The sequence below is a fragment of the Vidua macroura genome, chromosome Z (assembly GCF_024509145.1).
Source record: "Vidua macroura isolate BioBank_ID:100142 chromosome Z, ASM2450914v1, whole genome shotgun sequence".
Taxonomy (NCBI): Eukaryota; Metazoa; Chordata; class Aves; order Passeriformes; family Viduidae; genus Vidua; species Vidua macroura.
Genome location: NC_071611.1, coordinates 41425885 through 41439441, shown reverse-complemented (window position 1 = coordinate 41439441; position 13557 = coordinate 41425885). Strand labels below are relative to the sequence as shown.

The 13557-nt window shown below is 40.8% G+C and overlaps 1 protein-coding gene across 1 annotated transcript in view; it reads left to right on the top strand.

The window, feature by feature from the left end:
- The window catches only part of UNC13B (unc-13 homolog B), a 210392-nt gene that overhangs the window by 153890 nt on the left and 42945 nt on the right, over positions 1-13557 (top strand). The window contains exons 20-25 of the mRNA XM_054003085.1: positions 579-729; positions 1729-1797; positions 4032-4121; positions 5551-5685; positions 6477-6610; positions 7513-7598. Of these exons, the coding sequence (XP_053859060.1) occupies positions 579-729; positions 1729-1797; positions 4032-4121; positions 5551-5685; positions 6477-6610; positions 7513-7598 (665 nt within the window). The remainder of the gene's footprint in view (positions 1-578; positions 730-1728; positions 1798-4031; positions 4122-5550; positions 5686-6476; positions 6611-7512; positions 7599-13557) is intronic.

Genomic DNA, 13557 nt, shown 5'->3' with positions numbered 1-13557 from the left:
CTGGATGCTCCTAGCATAATTCTGAGATTTCCTAGAGGAGGGTTCCCTGCATTTAATGAGAGAATGGGAAAATGCAAATGAATGTGCACACTTCTTGCAGGCTGAATGGGTTAGCCATAAGGAATCACACATGTCAGTGCAGCACACGAAATACTAGTCTGTAGTCTCACTGGCCATTAATGCTTTCCAGCTGCTACCACCTCATGACACCTCAGAATCTGTGTCTGTCTCAGGCAGCAGCAAATCGTGTCAATTTCCTTGTGTCAGGCTTGGTTCTAGGAATTGGCATCAGGACCCAGGGCATCACTAAGGCACATACTGTCAGCAACAAATGGTTGAGAAGCTGTTTTATGATCTGGAAATGGCTGCAGTGAAGGGATTTCTGTTTGTTTTGAGCTGTTGTCTATATGTCACCTTTCTGAATAAAAACTCTGAGATGCTGGAGTTCTATAAAGTGATGAAACATAACTTCCATCTGTTCATGGTGCCCACCAGCAGAAGGGGTCTATTAAAGGGATGAAGTCAAGTCCTGCTGCACAAAAGAGACCAGAATGACTTACATCCCTGTCCTTTTGCAGGCATTTTGCATGTCTCTCCTCAAAATACATGTGCCCAGGCGTGCCAGCTGTGATGAGCACCTTACTTGCCAATATCAATGCTTATTATGCACACACCACTGCCTCCACAAATGTGTCTGCTTCGGACCGCTTTGCAGCCTCCAATTTTGGGGTAGGTTTGTGTACTTGGTGATGTTGCAGTTGGACTTCTTTAATTTGCTACAATGCTTCCACCCTTCAGTAAATAACTTATTCTGCTTAAAGAACATTAAATTTGTGAGGTGTTCGAAGCAGTGGAACTCTTTTACACCAGACAAAGAGCATGGGTTTATTGTCCTCATCATCACACATTTCAGATATCAATCAGTGTAATGCATTGTGATATTGATTCTTTATGTTCACATTACAGTGGAGCACAGATGGAATGGAATGAGCAAACAATACTAACTCTGCATGTTAGTGCTGCTGGTAAAATATACCATGTGATCTGGTAATTTCAGAACTTTGTTTTTAAAAACGGCAACTGCTTTAGGAGAAAAAAAGCACCACCACAAAAGAAGTCTATCCCCTCAATGGTTAAAATGTTTTGTATATTATTTGTGGTGGAGTTGAGCATACTGGAAAAGTATTTGGAAAAGCTCATAACTCCTATCAGACTGAGTATTAATAGATTGAGGACATGTTCACAATGCCAAATCAGAATTCAGTGGAGAGACCTGACCTCAAGAAGCTATGTCACAAGAAGCCTGTAGTACTTGTCACATATCTAGATAAGATCATAGAGTTGTATTATTGCTCTGAATTAGACCGATTTCTGCCTGTAATTTTTTCATCTCTGAATAAGTATTTTCTCTCAAATACAAGCTTGGTGTAAATTGTAGATGGAAAGTCAGAATGGTTTCTGTTCTGCCTCTACTTCAGAGTGATAATGGAGGGTTTTTTTCTGACAATTTTGATATTTCACAGACTTCAGAAATAATTACAATTTTAAAGTAAATCCAAGAATTGAAAGAAAATACCATTTGCCCAATGCCATGTATCCATACTGCTTTCTCCTGCTCTCATGAGATCTGACACTCATTACCTGATACCTTGCTGCTTTGAACATGGATTGGACAGTGGTGGTATGTGAATGTTTACTGAATGTTTACTGGTGCTTTCTGCTCAACAGAAAGAACGATTTGTAAAGCTTCTGGATCAGCTTCATAATTCACTTCGGATTGATCTCTCAATGTACAGGGTGAGTGGGAATAAACAGAATCCTTTCAGGTATTCTGGCAGGCAGTGTGGAAACACACCATTTTGGATTTCTCTTACATTTCTAACTTCTTGCGTCGTTTGTGTCTTAAGGAATTGTCATGACAAGCTTGTTGCTCAAATGTACTGTTTTGTTTTGCTCATGGATCAAACTTAGACCTTGTTTTTTTCTTCCATTGTAATTTGCTCAAGGCGTTTGAAATAATTTGAGCATTGTGAACTGTGCTTATCTCTGGTACTTCCCCAGAAGTTTCCAATATGAGATGGATTGGATTAAATAATTTTAATTACTCTTTTCAGCTACTTCCCTAAAAAGGGAAAGCAGACTTGTTCTCCCCTACTATGACAGAAATATTTTAGAGCACCTTGTTGGCATTTATTTAAGGTTTGGCAAACTGAAATCATGATGCATGGTCAGGTTTGAGATTCCTGCCCCCCCCCCCCCCCCCCCCTTCAGCAGATTGTGATGAGATGAGTTTCAGATGCTGGCATTAGTGCAACAAGCTTCATAAACCCTCCACTTTCTTTGCTACTCCTGAGTTAATACTGTCTTATCATGCAACTTGGCTGTTTTTTTCCCTTAAATTCCTTGCTACATTATTTCAATCAGTGACTAATTAATTGAAAATATTGAAAATGGTGGCAAAATGTGAGCTTCAATTTTATTTAGTTATTCACTTCTGATTTTAGCATTTACCTGAAATACAGAAAAACGTATAGAGGAGAAAAACACAAGAAGATAAAGAGAAGTGCATTAGGAAGACAAAAGAAAAAAGAAAAGGGGAAAGGTGCAAAAGAAGATAAAAAGAATATTGTGTGAAGAGCTATTCTAAAGCTACATTACTAGAAACAGAAGGTCAAAATAGAGGCAACTGATCCACGGAGTAACAGAGGGAAAATTATCAACCCATGACAATAGGCATCTGTAGCAGTGCTGCCTTTTTTGTTTGCTTGGTGTTCAGTAAAAGCTGCTTTTTGGTGGCTAATGCAACTGAAATGTGTGCAAACAAGTAAGATCTTATATAAAAGAACAGAAAAGATTTGTGTAGTTTAAATAATTTAGGTGTAATCTAATCGATATTATATTTAGAGAAATGGCTGAAGCATTATGGGAGCATTTAGTAATTATTTTAAGACCCCTAAAGGGCAGGTTAAGTTCTGAGAGAAACATGTTAGTTTGCAGCTTTCCAAACAGGAGATGGCAATTTGTATTCTTCAAATGGTTTGTATTTAAGTCTTGACCCATACAAATCTTTGATTTTGGTAAATAGCCTGAGTTCCAGAGAACCCATGTGTGGACAGCTTAACTTTTAAAAGGAGAGTTGTCTGAGAAGGACCATTTACAAATGACTGCAAAAAGCATCAAATTGCATGCAGTGGTTAGCTAAACTTCAGTAATACTCAGTTACTACTGCCAAGAGATAGCATATTTTTCTGCAAGTCCTCAGTAAATAGTGAAAACTGTTCTCCTCTGCACTTTTTACCTTCATATCTAATAATTTTTGAACACGCAGATGTGAAGAGACTATGCTGTTTTACTTGTAGTAAAACCAATGCCATCAGCTTGAATGTAAGGATATGCTGAGGAACATGAATGCTATTAAAGGACACAGGTTCACAGGAGACAGGGGGAATGTTGGAAAGGGCACAGTGCCTGAGATTGGAAAGGGAAGAGTTTTGTGCAAGAAGCAAAGCTAGCTGCATTCAGCATATGTACTTACATATGGCATCTCACAGGGTTCTAGCTAGTTCCAGTACCATCTTATGGGAACAGTGTTAATTTTTCCTTCTTGGTCTTGTTTACTTCTCTGGAGAGGTGTTTAATACACCACACCCCTTGACATCTCAGAAGAGAAGCCAAAAAATGGAGCATTGAGTGCAGAAAGGAAACACATAACCTCAGGCAAAAGGCCAGGGCTGCCAGTGGTAAGGCTGCTCCCAGCCTGCTCCTTCTACAGCCAAGGAGACCGTTCCTGCCACCAAGGGCTGTCAGTCTCCTGGCATCCACAGATTTTACATTTTGTGAGAAGGTATTTAATTAAGCAAACAGATAAGCTTCTGCAGCAAAAAGGCCTTATTTATTGAGTATTGTTTTGACTGGTATAAGCTTCTTGAGCAGGAAATGTTTCCAAGACAGTTTCCTTATTTAGCACATGCTTGAAGCCTTGCATAGATCTGACTGTGCTTTCAAACAGGATTTCCCTTTTCTGTCAACAGAACAACTTCCCAGCCAGCAGCCGTGAGCGGCTGCAGGACCTGAAGTCTACAGTGGATTTGCTGACCAGCATCACTTTTTTCAGGATGAAGGTAGGGATAGGGATGGGGATGGGAATTGCATCTCTGCAGTTTGTTCCCCTCAGGAGTTGATTTCCCATTTAGAAACCATTGTTTCATGTTGTTTTGCTTTAGACACTTAAGGAAAATAGAAATAATCTGATGACCATGTATAAACTTCCACATTTCGTCTTTACGTCTCTGTATTTTGCATTATGAAGATGTAAATTGTTTTTCCCGTATTATTCTTCAGTCACAAAGATGGCACAACACTCTCCCACCATCCCTCACAAAAAAACAGAAAAAAAATGAGGAGGAGGAAGAATAAAGGGAATTGTCTAGTTTTAGGAAGTTAATTTGCTTCTTTTATAACATTAGGAAGGTTTCTCACTATCTAGTAAATATTTTAGAGTTTCTCTTGTGGAGGATGAGATACTAAAATGGGATAATATCTCTCAGTAGGCATCCAGGAGAGTTGTTATGAATGCTAATGTGCTGGTTTCGTAGTTAAGTTTATTGTCCTAGCAATGTGTAATGAGATTATTTTATATTCCTGATTTTTGGCTTCTAAACTTTTTTTTAAAGACTACAGCCTAATATTGTTGGTTAGTACATGCCACTTAAAAAATCTTACCAAAAACAAAACAAGTGTTTAATTTGAGCTACTTCAAAAAGTGCTTAAAATTTTACTCCTAAGCCCTAGTGTAAATGATGATTTAGAACTTTAAGAGTTTCATTCAGTCTGTCTGTGTTGGAAGCTTGATTTACAGAGATGCTCTTAAAAGTTTAGAGGTAGTGAAAATATGAAAATTGTCAGGTTATAGTTGTATTTGCAGGGTGATGATTGCCTGTCTGTTTAGTGTAAAGTACCTCTGTAGCATTTTCCTAAAATGGTGTAACAATGTAATAATGAAAACAGCTGTTATTGCAAGAGAAGAAGGCATATCAGTTGGCATCTCCCTAATGATTCTGGTTGCTTTAAAATTCAATAAAGCTTGTGATGAAATACGTCCTTAATGAAAGATTTTTGTATTTAAAGGCAGACGAGTGGTCTTTGGCAAGACTTTGCAGATCAGATGTAAACTGCTCTGCTGGTCTGTTGCACATTCTTCCAGTGCTGGGGAAGATTGCCTGCTTTGTAACAAAGTCCTATAAATTCAGCAGAAATTGTGTCTTTGGCTCAGATTATACGCATATCAAGCCACATGGTCTATCTGTTCTGGGGAATCTTCCTTGGCACATCAAAATCTCTTCTACGCTTCAGATTGGTCCTGTGGGGAGATAAGTGTTGTCACTGCTTTTTTATGCCTGTGGAGGGTGACCCATTTGTGGTTTCAGGTCACAAGTTTGCTGAAAGCAGACCCACCAAGCCTTGAGTGGTTTCCAAAATGGTGATGTGTCCTTTCCCTGTTTGATTTATGAACAGTGCTTTGTTTACCTCTCTTTGTTGTCTCCCTGCCAGGTTCAAGAGCTGCAGAGTCCACCTCGAGCTAGCCAGGTGGTGAAGGACTGTGTAAAAGCTTGTCTCAACTCCACCTATGAGTACATTTTCAACAACTGTCATGAGCTGTACAGTCGGGAGTACCAGACAGATCCTGTGAGTAGCTGATAAGCAAGCAGAAATTGAATTTTTCTGATTTTCTTAAGATAGTAACAAGAATACTAATTGATACAAAAAGCCAGCACAAACACAGTTGCATGACTTGTTATCTTCTGAATGCACAAAATTTGTAATCAATTAATGAGCACTAATTAGTAAGGGGAGGATGATAATTGTTTTACACTAACTAATTATGATGTGTTTTGCCAGCCTCAGCAGTTATTTGTGAAGGGAAGGTTTGATGTAGCTTTGAGCGAGCAAAAGCCAATTACAGCAAATGTAGGCTGATCAAGGAAACTGTCATTAGCGTATGTAAACCTCAAGCAGTGAGATTTTGTCTTGTTTTCAGGCACCCAGTATCCTGAACTGGGTTTAGGAGGTGCCTCTAGACACAAACTCTGCTCAAATGTGTGGCACCTCCACTGGCCTCTATGTAGTAATGCACACAAAACATAGGATATAGTCACCAACCAGGTGCCTAAAGAGCAAGTAATTGGAATAGGCTTAGGGCAAATGATATCTCAGCAGGTCTCCTGGAGCCTGGCCTGCTTCTGGTGTGGTAGATGACAAAAAAGGGATTAGTTGGATTTGAGGCCACCAGTTATCAACATGGTTTGGTGTGTTACTGTGTGTTGCGGTAGACAAGTTGCCAGCAGTCATTAATAATTTTAAGTTCTTTGGAAACAGGGGTCCACAGGTGTGCTTGGAGTTTGCACGGTGATCTCCATTTGCCAGCTTTTTCTTTGCCCTTACATTTTATGCTGGTTTTCCCATGGCTTCCTTCTCAGAACAAAACTCATGACCTTCCTGCTGAGGAACAGGGCCCCAGCATCAGAAACCTTGATTTCTGGCCCAAGCTCATCACTTTGATAGTTTCCATCATAGAAGAGGACAAGAATTCTTATACCCCAGTCCTGAATCAGTAAGAATCCTCCGTGTCATCTTTGGCTAATGCTGTGTGTGCTCTGCTTTATTTGTTAAACTGCTTTCTATCTCTTCTGTCACTTTTGCATTTATAGAAGTACTTATCTTGTCTGTCTGTCTTTCTGTCTTATCTGTCTCTGTCTATATAAATAACTTTTTGATTGGGATGGAAGAGTTTCAAAAGGTTCAGTTACGATGGCGTTCGAGCACAAACACCCTGATTATTACAATCCTGAACTCAGGGAGGCACCTGAAACTGGGGTGAGAGTTCTTTTGGTTTTTTCTGATGTTGAGCAGTTCTGGGGTGCACATTAATGCACACAGTAGTGCTGTGGTGCCTTACACTGTGGTTTAGGAACGTGGTGTTCAGTGCAGCACTGGGAGATTGCACTGGGTGGAGTTTGCATAGCATTGGAAAGGACCCTGAAATGGATCTGTCTAGCTAGTGGATACCTCTCCTACACTCCCACAGGGCAGAGAGAGACAGAGATCCTACAAGGTATTACACACAAATACCTGGATTGTGCCCTAATCATCATAGATCTAACATGATTAGCAGTCAGCTGTCAGCCTAGTAACCCTCAAAAAGGAGAAAGAAAAAAATGGACAAGGAAGGAGAAAAAGGTGCAAGGGCATAGAGATCACATTCCCAGAATGACTGTGTGCACCTATTCTAGGAAAGACATACAGGACCTGTCTTTTTGAGTTAAATAAATTTTTTTGTTTACTTAATCTGTGCCACAGATTCTAGTCCATGATCTCTAATTTTCACCTGTTCCTTTAGGGTGAAGGAAGCATCTGTGAGCTTGAGCTTTTCAGCTTGTAGCATAGCTCAGAGCTAAATAAAGAAGAGCCCTTTGCTTTGACACATGCCAAAGCCTTTTCCAAATGTCCCCTCAGGTTTCCTCAGGAGCTGGCAGTTGGGAAGATCAGCGCAGAGGTGATGTGGAGTCTTTTTGCCCAGGATATGAAATACGCCATGGAAGGTAAGAGAATGTCTCGCTGCTGTTAGCTGACTTGTTGCTGGTCTCTTGTTCTCCATCTGTTTGGGGAAAATGAGGCTTAAGCTCGTGAGTAGCACCACTGATTGGAGCGGGGATTTCTAGCCATTAGTTTGTTTGTGCACAGCTGGTTTATGTGTTGCAAATTGTTCACTGACATTCCAGCTGGTTTGAAATCAGAAGTTCCCTTTGGCCTAGAAGTTATGATGGGTTGGATCAGCAGCCAGCAGCAGCTTCATCTTCCATTGTGCTGTGGTAGAAAGGGTTGGAGAGGTTGGTGGAGTCTGGATTGTGCCGTGGCTCTAATTCCCCGGATAATACTGCACAGGTTGTCTAAGCCATTGGCATAAAGATGCTGTTAGAACAATTCCTGCTGCAGACATCTTCATTTCCAATTAGTCTTTGCATAATTCCACCTCCTAGTAAGGAGGAAATTTTACTGTTTCTGAAAATGAGTTAGTCATGCAAAACCCAGAAAACATCCAGAAAGGAATTCTTCTGCTTGCAGTACTCTTCTGATGGTTGGTTTCTGAACTTGATTTTAGTTCTATACATTTATTTTCACAATCTCACGAACTTTTCACAAGTTTCAGAGAGCAGCTCCCACTGTCTCTTCAGGGTTGGGCTTTATGCTCATTCATAAGGTGAGATTATGATAAAACAGAATTGCCAGTGCTGTCTGTGGCGTGCTAGCTGTATTTATATTCCAAATCAAAATTAAACTACTGCTTTTGGCCTGTCACAAAATTTTGCTCAATCCACTTGTCCCCACTTTGATCTGAACTCACTTACCAGAGTGACAGCCAATTAGACTCTTCAGATTGCTAGGAAAAAAATGCTGCCAGTAAGACAGCTATACCTGCATTTTATTCTTTGGAAACAGTCTGTGGGGTTGCTCTGTAGGCGAAAAAGATTGACTCCATTTATTTTATTCATCTCTGTCAGTGCAACAGATGTAGAGACTGTGCTGTTTGGGGATACTCTTTGCCAGGTGAAGGCTTGAATCTGACATGCTGCAGGGCTGGATGAAATGTTCTCACTCCTGTGTTAGGAACTTTTTAGGAACAGTTTCTTTCCCTAGAAACTGTTTACTGCTGCAAACCGTTTTAGCTCCCCTTTCAATTTTGTCCTTATTTATCTAGGAGGGATGGAGCACGTCTCCTGTAAAGAAAGACTGAGAGAATTGCATTTGTCAGCCTTTGGGGTGACCTATCTGGGGTACCTGAAGGGAGCCTACAAGAACAATGGAGAGGGGCTTTTTACAAGAGTGTATAGTGACAGGACAAGGGGGGATAGAGTAAAAGAAAGAGAACAGATTAAAATTAGGTATTAGGAAAAAGTTCTTCCCTGTGAGGATGGTGAGGCACTGGCACAGGTTGTAGAGCACAGAGTAGCTGGTTTTGCCCCTTCTCTGGCTGTGTTCAAGGCCAGGTTGCATGGGGCTTGGAGCAACCTGGTCTAGTGGAAAGTGTCCCTGCCTGTGGCAGGGGGTTGGAATGACATGATCTTTACAGAACAAAAGCCACTTTATGGTTCTTTCTACTCCTGTGTGCTCTCCTTCAGGAATTTATAATGCAGTTTGCTCTCCTACATGTTAAAAGTGCCCTATCTTCCTTCTTTATGTACAACAGTCAGAATTACAATTGCATGTCTCCAGATCTTGTTGCTCACCTTCGTAAGACTCCCTTTCCCTGTTGCGTCCAAAGTGCAACTGTATGACTGTCAAAGAGGACGTGAATTTTTTTTTTCTTTATTTGGTTTCCAGTGCCCAGATTAGCTTGGTCTCCCAGGTTTTCTCTGTTCATGTGTCATACCATGTCCCACACTGATTACCTTTTCCTGATATCCTTCTGGTCACTTGTGAGCTTCTTAAGACAAGTATTGCTATCACCCATGAGTTCCTCAGTGCATAGTAAATACTTGCTGAAAAGAGCATCCCTCTTCAGAATATTTATTGGTGACAAAAGCTGATACAAATGCAGCTGGTGGACAGGGATTTTGCATTTTGAACAAAAATCTAAAAACTGCATGGTAATTTATTTGTAGTCAAGCTGTTCAAGTTCTGCAGGAGAGTTGAACAGTGATAGAGTCTGTGTTAGGATGTGTCTCTTCTAAATATATCTTCAAGAAATGCTTAGGGTGCAGAATTCTATTTGAGGCAAGTGTGATTCCTCACACTGCTTTGCTTTTCAGAAACTTGTGAAGATAACCTTTAGAACAAGCTCTACAATAATTCAGTTATGGCCCTTACTACATACATTTTAAATACAGATGATTGCATTAACTCCCTGCATTTTTTTTAACTCGGGGAAAAAGGGATTAAAGGAAACTGATTAAATGATGTGTAGGATGATAATTTGATTTGCCAGCCTCAAGTCTTGGCCCTGTCATTTCTCTGGTTCAGCTGCTGGTTTTTCTAGCAGTTAACCTGCACCAGGAGTTTCATATTGCTTTTCCCAGTTTGTGGCATAATCCCTGGGTACGTTTCTTGCCTGCTCTGAGATCAGGAGCTCTGCAACAAAAGCTAATCTACTTTTTGGAAATACGTGCACATGAGCACAGACTATATTACTTGCCCCTAATTTTCTTCATGGTGTTTTCCCTTATGTTCTGTTCCTAAGTTCCGGATAGCATGAGCTCATTCACCTCACCAAGTGGTAAGTTCATGTTCCTTGATGGAGCTTGTAGCTGTGAGTAGAGGAAGACTTTCATTTGTTACCCATAATTGTAGCACTTTGGATGTAGTATGTAACACTAGATCTAGTGTTCCGTAGTTTTTATGCCAGCAATAAACAGACCTGCAAAGAAGACTTGAAAGACCATACTGCTGCTGTAGAAATGGAGGGCATGTGCTATAAGGAGACTTTGGAAGAGAAGGAGTTCAGAGCTGGCTGCATGAAATTGCCGCCTCCCTCCTTCCAGCCTGATGCTTCCACACTGCTCTCCAGTAGGTAGTGTGGAAGAGACTTGGGAGGTTCAAGCAGGAGATGGCTTCTCTGAGCTGGAAATCAGTGCCTGGCTGCCTGAGTTTTATTTCTCCCCCATCATGCCTCTCCCAGCTGGAGCTTACCCCCATATGTACCATGTAGCCTACGCAGGACAATGCATAAATCTTATTTTATACCTAGAATGTTGAGGGATTCAGACCCAGAATTCATGCCAGCCTGTGGATGCTGCAGCAGTGTGTCCTTTGGGCACCTTCTGAAGTTAGATTGCTATTATGTAAAATGTTGAATGACAAAAATGAAACACCTATTCTCTATATAAATCAGCAGCTGGTAGCAGTAGTCATGACAGCAGTATGCTTGACTGCTGGATATTATACCTTTAGCTGTCCAAAGGAGACCCAGCAGAATCTCCAGGATCTACCCCACTTGTTTTCTCTCTCCCCCAAAGCTGTGACTACTCAAGGCATCATGCACAGCAGACCCAGCATTTCCCTGTTTGCTGGGTCTTTGAGAAGTGTCCCTTGTTCCCCATCAGCCCAAGACTAAAACAGGTTAGATACATATGTCCCAGACTTGGTTGGCAGGCTTGTATGTTACCCTGGAATGACTGTAAGGTAGAGGATGATTTTCCAAGCTATACAGTTGGCTCCAACCCTGGGACACTGTCCGGTGCTCAAGCAGCTGTATAGCCTCTCTGTTAGCACACTAACTGTAGTTAGTAGTTTTCTCGTTTGCCTCTCTGAAACCTCTGTCACCCAGAAATCACCTACACCCCGAGCAAAGAGGCTTCTGCTCTTCCTTTGCTAGGAACACCTTAAAAGACAGTAATAGAAAATCAACGTCATCATTGACAGCAGCATTTCATCTTAGTTTGGATACATCAGTATTAGGAGAGCTGCAAATTGGAAACATCTCTGATAGGAAAAGAGACTGAGTAGACTTGGCAGGATTGAAATAAATCATTCTGGCACTTTCTCACTTTTAATAAGGAGAAGGAGATCAGAGGCACACACAGATGCCAGCTATCTAAAGTGTTGACACTTCAACAGCCCTGGTACCTATTAGAATTTCTTTACAGAAATTTGGCATTTTTGCTGGGAGTTAACCCATGAAAAATAGGGTAACAATCAAGAAAAAAAAATCTGTGATTGAGGAATGTGGTAGAAGTCCTGTTCTCTGCCTGAAAAGGAGGACTGCACATAATACTAGAAAGTGTGCTGCTAAGCAGCAGTTCCCTATTAATGCCTTAATGATACAGCCTTGGTTACTCCAAAAGCTTTTCTCCAAAGAAGTCTGTTTGCAGCTGAAATCTGCTAAGGAAGTGTGGGAGACTTACAGAATTCTGTGGTGTTTTCAGGATAAAACACAGCAGTTGGTGCACAATATCCGTGTCCCGTTCTGCTGCTGCTAAGGTCTTTAAAAGTTAGCAGGTTATAAAGCAGAACAGAAATGTTCTAAGACAGATTGCTGCCAGGATCTTCACATGACTTTTTATAAAATGGGTTTTCAGTGTATGACTCTGACTGATGTGTTTAGATGTCATCTTCAGGTGGTCTTACACATTTCCACTTACAAAGGAAGCAACTGTTCAAAATCAACGTGGGGTCCATTGAAGGGGGAGGGGGAGATGATGCAGTCTGGGGATGGAGGAGGGTTGGGTCTTTGTTGGCTTTTTTTGTTCTCCAGAGAGTTTGAGCTGTTCATTCTTGTCTTCTCTCTGTCACAAGCCCCTCCTTTCTTTCGAATACGTAAAGTTCTCTTTTATGGTGGTAAGACCTCTCTTTTATTTTAGTTTCTTCTGATTTATCCCTTAGTGTCAAGTGTCTCCTTTAGTGCCTAAATGGCCAGGTAGTCCTAGTAGCTGTTCTTGGGTTTATGCTTCTGTGGCTGCTTTGCATCTTCTTCTTCTGCAACTTAGAAGTATTTTAGATGTCCTAGAAAACAGGAAAAAGTTTGAATTGCTTGCTTTTAGTGCACTGTTTAATTTTGAGGAACTAAATCTGATTTAAGTCCTTTTTACATCCAAGTCAGACCTTTCCTCAACAGGAACAGCACTTTCCATGTGCCGGAGCAGCACCTGGCAGCAGCACACATCCAAGTTAATGAAGTTATAATTGTCCATCGGTTTCCTTGCTCACAGGGAGCAGAGCAGGCACAGTTATTGCTCTGTTTGTTTCCAGTTTTGGATCTGCAAAGGGAGTTCTCATTTTCTTCTACCATTGCTTGAAGTATAGCAGAGGGTCAGCAGTTCAGACGCTGAGTATACTCTTGCTTTCTTAGTGCTCAAGAAAGATACGAGGTTATTAACGTAAAACAGGAATGGACTTTACACAGTTCCCTGTGGAGTGAAATGGACCACAGTACATGTAATTTGTCCATTGAACCATCACTCCTGAGGATTATGCCTCTCAGATATTGGGCATTTTAATCTCTTTAAAACAAAAATTGGGTTTCTCTTTCTTTGGTTTATGGAAAAATTTGGCATGAACGTTTCTCTGGATTTTGTATTTTTGGTTGGATAATTCACACTTTATTTGGACTTTATTCTTGTGCATGTTGATGAAGGTTCAGGAGAGATGTGGAAGTTTCTCAATGTTTTGAATTACTTGCAAGAATTCACATTTACCTGAAAATAGATAATGTTGTAAGATAAGCATGCCTGTCAGTTAATAAGCCATTCAGAGCTGAGAAAAATACTCATTCTTTTTAACATAGCTGAAACCTATCTGCACATGAGCAGTGATGCCCTTGGAAAGTTACGTCATTGATGAGGTTTCCACATTAAAGGTCAAAAGAAGAGTCTAAAGTGAAATACTGGGGTAAAAACCTGAGTCTAAGCCAAAATCTTGTATGTTTTAGTATAATATCTCACATTGTAGTAATGGACTAGCAGCTTGCTGTGGTACTAGAGTGAACAAAAAAGCTTGGCACAAAGCATATTCCTGCTGTGAAACTTGGCAGAAGAAAGAGATGGATACAGACAGAAGGCACAGGGG